General features: G+C 37.8%; 1 protein-coding gene across 2 annotated transcripts in view; it reads left to right on the top strand.

Moving 5' to 3' along the window:
• Positions 1–3,126: 3,126 nt before the first annotated feature.
• MED23 (mediator complex subunit 23) overlaps positions 3,127–12,682 on the top strand; it is a 55,215-nt gene continuing 45,659 nt past the window's right edge. For both annotated transcript variants that reach the window (XM_062186765.1, XM_062186766.1), the window contains exons 1-9: positions 3,127–3,326; positions 3,654–3,685; positions 3,842–3,929; positions 6,268–6,392; positions 7,405–7,516; positions 7,980–8,078; positions 8,868–8,969; positions 9,450–9,519; positions 10,760–10,872. In XM_062186765.1, the coding sequence (XP_062042749.1) occupies positions 3,279–3,326; positions 3,654–3,685; positions 3,842–3,929; positions 6,268–6,392; positions 7,405–7,516; positions 7,980–8,078; positions 8,868–8,969; positions 9,450–9,519; positions 10,760–10,872 (789 nt within the window). In that variant the 5' untranslated portion in view covers positions 3,127–3,278. The remainder of the gene's footprint in view (positions 3,327–3,653; positions 3,686–3,841; positions 3,930–6,267; positions 6,393–7,404; positions 7,517–7,979; positions 8,079–8,867; positions 8,970–9,449; positions 9,520–10,759; positions 10,873–12,682) is intronic.

Raw genomic sequence — 12,682 nt, 5'->3', positions numbered from 1 at the left:
CTCAAAAATTAAGAAAGCAAGATAGATGGAGGGAGGGAGAGAGGGAAGTATCATTATATTCTTAGAATTATATCTATGAACAACAAGGAATCTGTTCTGTTTGTACTGATCACATTAACATGAGAATTGACAAGAAAAAAAAAAACTTCCAATTCCAATCAAGTACAACTTCTCCTACCTGACCTTCACAAACTTACTATCTTTGCTTATTTTATTAATTCCCCACTCTGGAACCAGTCTCCAAGTCTTCTCATGCTTAGATGCCAACCTCATGCCACTCAATCACCTACAACCTCTGCCTGGATGTCCCTAGGTAGAAGCCCTAATAGGCCTGACAGACAAAGTATCAAACCAAAGAGGAGGAGTATTCGTGAGCCTTAAACCTGATGGAAATTACTCTGAGTTTTCAGACTGGCTTGGTATTCATGACCGCTTTGTTCTTTTCAACTTCCTTCTTTTGGACTGGGAACATATATCCTATGCCTGTCCGACCATTACATTTTGAAGCAGAGAACCTGTTATTCAGTCCCACAGGTTCACAGCTGGAATTCTGCCTTAGGATAAAACATAACTTGAGGCTCTCACTCATACCTGACTTAGGTGATATTCAGATAACACTTCAGACTTAAGGGTTGATGCTAGAATGAAAAGACTTTGGACTATTGGGATGACAGTGAACGTACTTCACATGTGAGAAGGATAGAAATTTACAGGGTCAGAGGGCCAAGTGTTTAGGTTGAATTTTGTCCCTCCAAAAGTATCAAAACCCAGTGCTTCAGAATGTGGCTATACTTGCAGATAGTGTTTTAAAGGGGTACTTAAAATGAAAATGAAGTCACTAACGTGAACCCTAGACCATTAGGACTGATGTCCTTATAAGGAAGGGAAATTAGGACACAGCTATGACAGAGGGAGCCAAGGGAAGACACAAGAAGACAGCCATCCACAAGCTAAGGAGAGAGGCCTCCGAAGAAAACAGTCCTGCTAACATCTTAGTAACAGACTTCTAGAATTCAATTTTGTGAGAAAATAAATTTCTGCTCCTAATCTACCCAGTTTTCGGATTTCATTATAGAAGACCCAAAAAAACTAATACTTTAAGCCTAACTTAAAGATAGTCTCCCGCAGGAAATTTGAATTCGATCATCTCAGTTTCTAGTAGTTCCTCTGTGGTTAACAATGACACACAGTGGTTGTACGTGCATATTACACTTCCAGGTCAAGGACTGGTAAAAGAGATGAGGAGTCAATGTTCTCATTGTCCAGCAGCCTCAAGGGAAGAGAGTGCTTGGAAGTCTCCAGTTTTGCACAGCCCTCAGAGAAGTTAGAAGTCATTAGAGCCTTTGACTCCCACCAGTAATTTTCTTCATAATCTCAGAAGAATTAAAATGAGAGAGCCTTATTTTCTGGAATAAGCATATTGCTGAGTGAAGTTCACATGTTGGATCTTCCTCCTAAAATACTGCGAGCAGAGAACTAACGTGTGAGGAAGCTCAGAGCCATTCACTAAGACTTATTTTGAAAAATCTGAGTAGGAACTTGGATGAAAGGAGTGTTTACAAAATAAAACTTTTGTATTACATATGCCCTAGTTGCAATAAAAACAATGGACAATGAGCTGTCAACAGTCCCAATGGGCTATACTCACATACAGGCTTTGGGGAGTATATGAACAAGCAATAAATACTATTTTTAGGAGGTGACCCTATAGTTGACAAATCACACAATAGCCACAGACTGCTTCTAAACAACCAGCAAAAAACCCATCAATGGGACTTGCTGAACGTAAAGTCTTACAAGAGAACAGCGAGTAATAAAGTCTGAAAATAGTCCAAAAGACAAATATCATTGTGGTAGCTAATAGATAGAGTACAAAAAAGTAATGTCTGAGAGTGAAATTGACATCTTGAGATTTGTTTATTATTTATGTCTATTCTCCTTGTCTTGTGCATACTCCTTCAGAGCAGGAATATTTCTACTTTTTAAATTTAGTGTTGAATTCTTTATTTCGTGGAGGATTAAGCCTGTGACTATAAAGTAAATTGACAGTATGTTATCACAAAACATAAAAGGAAAAAAAAAGAAACAAAGAAAGGAGGAGGGAGGGTGGGAAATATGTGCTTAAAATTGTATATACGAAATACATGAAATCTATTTTCTTTATATAAATAAATAAAATGACAAAAGTGTCGCAGAACACACTTTCTTACTTGAAATGTTTCCCTAAATGTCAACTTTTGAAGTTCAACTCAAATTTGGCAAATCTGAACTTCTCATATTTAACGGAATAATTATTATAACTATTTTGTACATATGCTTACCTAGGCTGGCATGGAAAGGGTGTCATTTCACAAATTACTGGATAGTATCGGAATAGTTACGGTACCAATACTCCTTGCCTTGTAAAAATCGTCTAGAAACACTATTTACTAGAACTTACTTCAAAGAAAGGCAACATGGCATTGTTTAAAAAAACAATTGGTTTCTAGCGTCTCAAAGAGCTGCACTAAAATCCTGATCTACATTTACTGGTTTTTCTTTTTCTTTTTTCACTTTTAGAAGCTTAGAGTGTGATTTAACCTTCCTAAGTCTCAGTTTCCCCACTTGTAACAGAAGCAATAACAAATTCCTGGATGTCACTGTGAATATCAATATTTCATTCAATGCATTCTTTGCAGCGCTTATTATGTGCTAAGCACATAGTACCTGGTATGTAGCAAGCACTCCGGACTCCTGTTATGACACTGAGTTACCATAATTGAGAAGATATGGTCCCTGTGGTTTCAATTCTTGCTCCAGGTAGACAGGGCTCCAGGTCAATCACTCTGAGACATCAGCTTGCTCCCGGCTGCGCCAAATCATTTTCTGCCGGCTGCAGCCCCTGGGCTCCAATCTTCTTCCCAGTCTGCAGAAGGGTTAGCCCGGGGCCTGGAGCCCTACCGCCGGCAGGTGGGGGCCTGCTGCCTAAGACGCCTGCGGCTGACTTGGGCTCGAGTCTCCTCTTGAGGGCGCTCTTGTCCAGCGGGCGGGTCGCCTATAAACGGAACCGTCGAGTTGGGTCCTTAGTTTCTGGAGGGGTTCGTAAACGGCGCGCACCGAGCCTTTTCCGGCTTCCGTGCAGGTCCCTGTTGTTTGCTAGGCTCTGGAGGGTACCAGGTCCGCTGAGCGCTGGAGTCGGGAAGCGACGCGGAAGAGCTGCGGCTTCCTCCTGCGGGCTCCGTCCGTCTGCCCCCTTCTTCCCGCAGCTCGGGCCTGGGCACCCCAGGGAGGCGGGGGCGATGGTACAGATGGAGACGCAGCTGCAGAGCATTTTTGAGGAGGTGGTGGTGAGTGCAACTGCCCTCGATCCCGGCGATGGCTGGGGAGGGGGGACTCGGGGGCCGCCTGAGCGCTCTGCCGTCCCTCCTCGCCGCGGTTTTGACCCCCCAGGTGTGTGGACGAGGATTTCTGAGCTCCTGCTGGCGTCAGATACAAAAACCTCTTTGAAATCCACAACACCTTCTGACAGGCCGGGCAGGAATTGTTAGTCCCAGCGCATTGCTGATGACGGTGGTTTGCCCTGTGTTACAGGATCACATTTTCCCAGGGGAGCGCGCTCTCGGTTTTGTCCCCATCGCTTACGCGTGTTTGTTTGTTTGTTTGTTTTTAAACAGAAAACAGAAATTATAGAAGAGGCTTTCCCCGGGTGAGTATGCCCTTGGCAGGTTTTTGTGAACCGATCTAAGATTTTGCTTAGGGTTGTTTTGGAGGGTTGTGCAATCCACTGCTCGGATTATGTTTGCTTACGTTTTTAAAACTTGTGACAAATAATGTGAATTTTGGGTTTTTTTTTTTTTTTTAGCATGTTTATGGATACCCCTGAAGATGAAAAAACAAAGCTGATTAGCTGTTTGGGGGCCTTCAGGCAGTTTTGGAGTGGGCTTTCTCAGGTGAGCACGCATTTTTAATACATCCATCTGATGACTTTTGTCCTCTTTTGTGCACTTTGATATTGCCGTTAAGGTCTTTAGATAAATAGTAAATAGAAAAATAAAATTGTCATTTTAAATTCTGATTTCCATTTTGTTGGTTTATATGCTTCAGTGGAGAATTTGTATTGAGAAATTGATGACATCACAGTGTAAGACGTCTAAAGATTTTCCCCCATTTTAGATGATATAAGACCATTTTCATCCCATTATGATTTATTTGTTGTACTTGAGAACAGCTAAGTTTTACTTGTTATGGATAAAAACTCATTCAACATGAAAGTAACAGGCACAGTATTGATATAAAAATACTTTAGAAGGATAATATGGTGAAGAAACCAAGAAGCTTTAATAAAATACAGATATTATATAACTTAGTATCAAAATAAGTCTCCAGAAAATGTATCTAGAAAAGCACAAAATGTTTGATCCTTAAAGACCTCATGTTCTGGTAGTGCATTATATTTTCTTAGTGCCCTATAGGTAGGGAAATGAGAACCATATGTGAGCCACTGGTGCTTGGATGTGCCACTCAGAATGGAACATGCAGTGACAATACAATTGTGTGGTTTTTATTTTTAAAGATTTATTTATTTATTTGAAAGGCAGAGTTACAGAGAGGAAGAGGCAGAGAGAGAGATCCTCCATCCGCTGGTTCACTCTCCAAATGGCCACAACAGCTAGAGTTGGGCCAATCCGAAGCCAGGAGCCAGGAGCTTCCTACAGGTCCCCCACGTGGATGCAAGGGCCCATCTTCTACTGCATTCCCAGGCCATAGTAGAGATCTAGATCAGAAGTGGAGCATCCGGGACTAGAACCACTAGAACTGAGCTGCAGGCTGGGGCTTTAACCCACTGTGCCACAGTGCTGACCCCTACAATTGTGTTTTAAAATGTTGTGTTAATTATTTTATAATAAATATGAATTCATGTGGTTCAAAATACAAAGATTACAAAGCAGGTAGTTCCAATGAGTAGTCTCCCACCAATCTCACTTAACCTAGTCACCTGTCTTTTTTCCTATCTGCTGTCATTATCCCCAGTTTGTTCCCTTCTGGAAGTATTTTATGCATTTAGAAAAATATAACATTATATAACATCAGCCTATGGACCATTGAAATGAAAGCATCTTGCTTTCTTCCTCCTAATAATAAATTCTGAATTCAATTGCTTATCAGTCCAGTGAATTACTCCATTTTCCTACCTTCCTTCATTCCTTTTTTTGTAGCAGCATAAAGTTCCACTGTATGGCTGCACCTTATTTCAATTAACCACTCCTCTGCTGACTGACATTTAGGTATTATTCTTTTTTTTAACCTTTAATATGTTAAACAATGTTTTAATGAATAGTATTGTTCATGGGACATGGGATAAATTCCTAGAAGTAATGTCACTGAGTCAAAGGATATTTCTTTCTTAATTTTTATAAAACTTGCCTAGTAGTTTTTCATAATGGTTATGCTGGTTTACACTCCCACCATCAATGTTTAAAAGTATCTGTTCCTTATAGCTATAGCCTCACAATAGTACTAATAAACATTTTGATCTTTGCCAATCAGAAACATTAGCAGTATTATCTCAGTATAGTTTTGTTTCACATTTTCCTCAGTGATGGTGAACATCTTTGCAACATACTTTAATTTTTAAAATAGCTTGGGACGTATTATATAAGTTAAGATGCAGCCCTTGCCTTCAGAAAGTTTGTATTCTAACAGGGGAGCCAAAAGGACAATGTTTCTAAACTGTATTGCAGGTATTTGTGAGGACAGTGGTAGTGTGAAAGAGCAGGGCATATCGACTCTTGGAGACATCCTAGAAGACCTTGTTTTGAACACAACATTTTGGTATCAGACTTATCATTTTGCAAGACTAGAAATTTAATCATTGAACTCAGAATGGGCTCTTGCTTGGGCTTTTGGTGATTAACTTCATGCTAAATTTTCAGGAGGCTGATGTACTAGCCCATAAGAGACTTTTTCACCTAGACAGGAATATTTATATCTGCCAATAAGGGTACTGCCCACAGTGCCTTACACAACCTGTAGTTTTCTGCTGATCATGAATATGTTAATGAAATATTAACTACTTTTATAGATCCCACATAATACATATGATGGGAGTTTATATAATTGTAAGATTTTAAGCTTAACATTCTAAATCTGAGTTTTTTATCTTGTTTTTTAAAAAATGATTTTCACGTTCACAGTGAAGAATTGCATTCATAGTTTTGCTGTATTCCCAGGTGGTTGTTATACAGTGTGACTTCAGACCAAAACTAAAGTCATTTTATAATTTCCCAGGAGTCTCATGAACAGTGCATCCAGTGGATTGTTAAATTTATTCATGGCCAGCATAGTCCTAAAAGAATTTCTTTCCTTTATGACTGCTTGGCAATGGCCGTTGAGACTGGTCTTCTTCCACCCAGGTAGGTTAAATTGTGAGTACAAGCAATTCAAAGAATTCTCTATTTTACAAATATTTGGAAATTTTGAAGTTGTTGTAAAGTGGATAAGAGCAAGAAGAAGGAAGTAAGGTGCATCAACTGATCATAATACATCAGGTTTTTGTTTCTAGGATGAGTATTTGAAATGCGCATTAAGCTCAAAAGCCAGCTTCCAGCCAGGGGCTGAGATCATGCACTTTGATTATAGTTTGTTTCATTTTATTTTTTCTGTACAATAAATTACCTCAACATTTCATAGCGTGACACAATAATCATCCTATTATCAGTTGTGGCTGGTGGTTAACTGGGCTTAGGAGGCAGTATTTCTCAAACTCTGCCCTGTGATTACATCGGAGTGGCTAGCATGGGAGTAGGAGGAAGGGATCCCCACTCACATGTAGCGGGTAGTTCCCAGCTGTCATCTGGGACCTCACTAGGACTATCAGCCAGAACCCACATGTGCTTTTGTACCTATGGCCTGGACTTTCTTAAAGCATGGTACTGTACCAGAGCAAGTTTGCAAAGTTGTGGAAGCTGTATCACACTTTGGAAGTCATGCTGTACCCTTTTGCTCTAGTCATAAGCTTGCCCACATTTATGGAGAGAGAACATAGATCCTCCTCTCACATCTCCATGGGAGGAGGATCAGTGTCATTCTCAGGAAAGTATGTTGGATTGAAAATCTTATTATAGCCATTTTGTAAAAAGAGAGGCTACCATAAGCTAAACATTTAACCGAAAGCGTTTCATAATTTCTTTCTAATAAAAATACAACATAGTGAATAGTATTTAATTCTACTTGTGTTTGGTCTTTCATACAAGTAAAAAAAGATAAAATGTTATATATGTTATAAACGTGTGCTTAAGTAATAATGCACTTTTATGAAACATACTTGTTCTGACAAATATAATACCCAGAGTATGCAAACTGTGACTATTGCAGAACTTGCATGATTCTGCCTTCTGACTAGAATGGGCATTGCTTTTCTCCTAGGATGGTCTGTGAGTCCCTGATAAACTCTGACACTCTGGAATGGGAAAGGACTCAGCTCTGGGCTTTAACATTTAAACTGGTTCGGAAAATAATTGGGGGAGTGGACTACAAGGTATTTATTTCTAATTATAAAGTGATTGCTTCATACATGATTAGTTTTTCCATATATGTCTTATTTTCAGTTGAGAGAAATGAAGTGAAAGTATTTACAAAATCTATTTTTTGTTGTCCATTTCCTAAGCAAATTTAAAATTACAGAGTTCCCACAGCTTCTGTATTCCTTACTCAACATTCTTTTTTTTTTTTTAATCCCCCTAATGTGTTTTTTTTGAGAGACTGAGAGCTCTTATCTGCTGGTTTGCTCTCTAACTGCCTGTAATGGCTGGGGCTGGGCTAGGATTGAATTCAGAAGCATGAATCTTCTCTCGGGTAGATGTTTGGGAGTAAACGTACCTTTATGCAGAAAATTTAAGGGTGTCACCCAAAAGGAATATATAATCCTGGAACTTTGGCATCTTTTAGCTAACATAGGAGACATTGCTTAGTTTTGACCTGTGTCTTCTTTCTTGTATCAGGGTGTTCGAGATCTCTTAAAAGTGATTTTGGAGAAAATCTTGACAATTCCCAATACAGTGAGCTCTGCTGTTGTACAGCAGCTTCTGGCAGCAAAAGAGGTACTTTAGACATGTCTGAAATTGATCATAGCCTCACAAAAAGTGCAGATTTGTGCTTTTAAAACTTAACAAGAGTTTATAGAAGTATTCCATTTCTTCTACCAAAAATATCACTTTTATTTTTAAAGGTACTACTTTATTTGTATTATATTTCAGAAGGAAATTTTAAATTTTAATTATTTAATGGTTTCTGGGTATGAAAGCAATATAATTTTAAACATTATATAACATCAGCCTATGGACCATTGAAATGATCCTTATGCTTTGTAACTGATGTTGTAAGAATTGTTATTTGGTCTGTTGATCACCTGTAAAGTCTACTAGTATTTAAAACATTTACTATATTTACTAACCATTAGAAATCCATTCCATTGCTTGTTAATCTTCATTTTCAGACTTTTGTTTTTTACATAAAGGCAAATTCCTTTATCCTACTGTTGAAATCCATAAAGTATTATTTCTCCATTGTGAAATAGCTAAGTCACAATATTTAAAATGTAGATTATCCTTATGTACTTAAATTTTTATGGTGAGAACATTTAAGAGTTACTGTCTGAGCAATTTTCACGTATGCAGTATATTGTCATTAACTGTAATGACTGTAGCATACAATATCTCTTGAACTTATTCTTCCTATCTAACTGGAATTTTGTGTCCTTTGACTAGCATCTTCCCAAAAGGTAACATCTTTACTTTTTAACATCCTTTTTGTTGTCATTGCCATTGTTGTATTTGCAGGGCTTATTTGTGGAACCAGTGAAAAAAATGTTGTCCTTTGATTTTTCTTAGGTTATAGCATATATCCTGGAAAGAAATGCCTGCTTGTTACCAGCTTATTTTGCAGTCACAGAGATCAGGAAACTGTATCCTGAGGGCAAGCTTCCACACTGGGTAAATTTTATATTTTTCAAAATTTTCAATGGAAGCTATTATCAAAAATAGTTACATTAATCTTATTCTTTATGAGCTTGTTTTTTTAAATGGTCATTTTTATCCTTAGACAATATGTGCTTTTTAGTGATATGTATTTCTTTTACTTCACTGACTCATTGAGATAGTTTTCTGTGCCATGTGGTATACACAGCTTCATCAAATAGCTAAGAATATGGTGGTGTAACTTGGTTTAATTTAGTGACAGATGAACTAGCAAAGGATTGGAAGGAAGCAAAAGGGTGCTAACCTTTGAGTAATTACTATTTTATTATAAATTATTATTAGTAATTAATTAGTAATATTAGTAATTAGTATTATTAGTAATTATTATTTTATAGGCATTTTATTAAATGTCAAATTATATTATCACATTTGTAAATGAACACTGTACTTAGGGTAGTATTGATCTTATTTTTATACTTATTTTATTTTTATTAGTTACTTGGAAACCTGGTATCAGACTTTGTGGATACCTTCAGGCCCACAGCAAGGATAAACTCCATTTGTGGTAGGATTATATTTTAAAATATGCTAAGCAATACATGATTTTCAGTGATTTGATTGAAGGATGGTCTCTTACATATATCGTGTAGCTTGTCATTTTTGTCACTCTAGCAAAACACTAAAGCATTTCACTTATTTTCAAGTACTTTGTTTGCTGCATGTAGGGAAGTTTATCTGGAATGGATCTATACTTCAGACAAAATCATTCTGGAAGGTTTCCAGGTGATTAGAAAGACATTTTAATACAAGTAGCAAAGCATCATGGAACCTCTAGGCAACTAGAAGTCTCAACAGATCTTTCTCTCTGTGGCCATAGTACATGAGAATAGTAGGCTCATTCAGGCTGTTCTGTATACCTTTGTCCTTCATTGCATTTTTGTTTATTTTCCATTTTATCATGCTTTGATAAATTCTCTCTTAAGAATATGCATGTGATTTGACAATTTTGCATTGCCCAGATGTATTCCCAAATTGTTTTTAAAAATTATGGTAGCCTCAGAACTATCTGGGAATATAGACTTATTTATTCATTTATTGTATTGAATACTTTCTGTGAGCCAGGTGCTGTTCTAGACACTGGAAATATGAAAATTAGCAGATACTACCCAGATAATTCTCAGGCTTCTAGCTTTTGTAATTAAGCAGATATTGATAGGATTTAATGAATTACAGAAATGAGGCAGGTTTGAGAAGGATGATGAATTCAGTTGAAGACTGTTAAGTTTAAAGTGCATAAGGGACATCCAGTTGACAGTATTGTTTAGCCAGTTGGACATATGAGCAGATGGTGATGTGATACGCTAAGGTTTCTATGACTATCTTTCATAAAGGTAAATTGTATTGACTTTACACTTGTTTTCTCAGGGGCTATCTAAAAATGCTGGGCTTTCCTATCTGTTGCACCTACTCAGCTCTGCCATTGCACTCCAAAATCAGCTGGGTTCTAATAAAACTTAATAAAAAAAATGGCAGCCTAGATCTGGCCCATGGATTATAGTCTATAACATTTATGCCAGATAGTTGGACAAAATGTAGCATTTTTGAATTTGGAAAGCCTGTGCAAATTGATCTTCAACCATGTAGACTAAAAATAATCAAAGAAAATTCCTAAACCATTGTCATAAAAACATTTTTAAACCCATGCCTGATTCAGAATATGTGTTCATTAAATACTTGTGGAGTGCATGAAGGACCAGACTTTGTTATGTTCACATTACTTAACAACGGTTTTGTAATATGTGCAGGCCGCTGTAGTCTTCTGCCAGTTGTAAATAACTCGGGCGCCATTTGTAATTCATGGAAATTAGATCCTGCGACTCTTCGTTTTCCTTTGAAAGGTCTTTTGCCATATGATAAGGTATGTTGTAAATGTAGTGGTCTATCTAAGATGTCATTTTAGGTTAAAGATGTGTAATGCTAAATTCTCTCTTCATTGTCTGAAGAAGTAAATACTTAGTGAAAAACAGTTTATGCCTTATCATGTCATTCCACTATCTAAATATACCCTGTAGCTTGTACTATTATGAGTGTTTATGTTTTAGTAGTCTACCTCTGGCAAAATATTTGGTGATGGAAAACAAATTTAAATGTATTCCTTGACTAAGGCCCCACATTTAAAAAGTGATAGACCCAGGATTTAAACTCAGTGTGAAACCAGAATCTGTACTCTTCACCCTTGATATCAAGTCATTTATCATCTCCAAATATGAAGATAGTACATATGTTTACACTTGTAAGAGAGTTTTTGGAAACCATCTCCATTCTTCTTTAAGTTTCAGAGCAGAAACTTTGCACTGATGCTTGAAACTGATGTCCTTGTGTGTAAAATTGCATTTCTAAATTTCATTCTAAAGGGAAGAGGGCTTGCTCTTTTGAATCCTTGACATTTTGATGTGCCCTTCAAGGGGCCACTGTTCCCCCTATATTGTTGCATTAGTAAGCAGTCTTGCACAGTAGATTGATACTTCTTTGTGTATCCATCTTAAATCAACTCTTGCTATAAAAACTTTTTCATAAAAGAGGCAATTTGCTTATTCTGTTTTAAAGTGCCTTAAGAAATCTTTTAAAACTAATACATTGAAGTGAATGCTTGAATACCCACACATCCATTTCTCAGATATTTTATTATTAAAACGCAGACAGAACCAGGAAACAGAAACATTCTGGTAGCTGGATTGAATTGAGAGAGACTACACTTTAAGAAACAAAATTTTGCCTCACAATTACAATAGCAGTCTTTTAATGATTATCTTAAAAAATGAGTATGGGATGGGCATTTGACACGGTGGTTAAGACATTACATGGAACACCCACAGTCCCGTTTCAGAGAGCCAGGATTCAAGTCCCAGCTTTGCTTCCAATTCCAACTTCATATTTTTGTACCCACTGGGAGGCAATAGTAATGGCTCAACTATTTGGGTTCTTATCACCTACGTGGGAGATCCAGATTGAACTCCAGGCTTCTGGCTTTGAAATAGCCTAGCTCCTGCTATTGGAAGCATTTGGGAGTGTGTCAGCAAATAGAAGATCTTGCTGCATATGTCTCTTATTTCTCTGCCTATCATTCATATATACATATATATCTTCACATAAAGTGATTTTTTAAAAAATTTTTTGACAAGTAGAGTTATAGACAGAGAGAGACAGAAAGGTCTTCCTTCCATTGGTTCACTCCCCAATGGCTGCTACGGCCGGTGCTGCACCGATCCGAAGCCAGGAGCCAGGCGCTTTTTCCATCTCCCATGGGGGTTCAGGAGCCCAAGCACCTGGGCCATCCTGCACTGCCCTCCCGGGCAACAGCAGAGAGCTGGACTGCAAGAGGAGCAACCGAGACTAGAACCCGGCGCCCATATGGGATGCCGGTGCCGCAGGTGGAGGATTAACCAAGTGAGCCACGGTGCCGGTCCCACATAAAGTGATTTTTATCTATCTTCCATCCATCCATCACGAGGCTGTTAAAAAACCAGCTAACATATGAATGGTACTTGAAATGAATTTCCCATTGACTATATCAAAATACTATGTCTTCTACAACATAGAGGTAAAAGTGTTGTGTTCCAGGAAACAGATGACTCAAAAACTAATATGCACGAAAGAGTAGAATGAACTAGAAAGAAAGATTTCTAGAGTAAAAACAAGGGTAAGGTATTTTTAAATTAATGTATTTA

The sequence above is a fragment of the Lepus europaeus genome, chromosome 3 (assembly GCF_033115175.1).
Source record: "Lepus europaeus isolate LE1 chromosome 3, mLepTim1.pri, whole genome shotgun sequence".
NCBI lineage: Eukaryota > Metazoa > Chordata > Mammalia > Lagomorpha > Leporidae > Lepus > Lepus europaeus.
The sequence above is the reverse complement of the archived record's forward strand: the minus strand, read 5'-3'. Positions and strand labels throughout refer to the sequence as shown.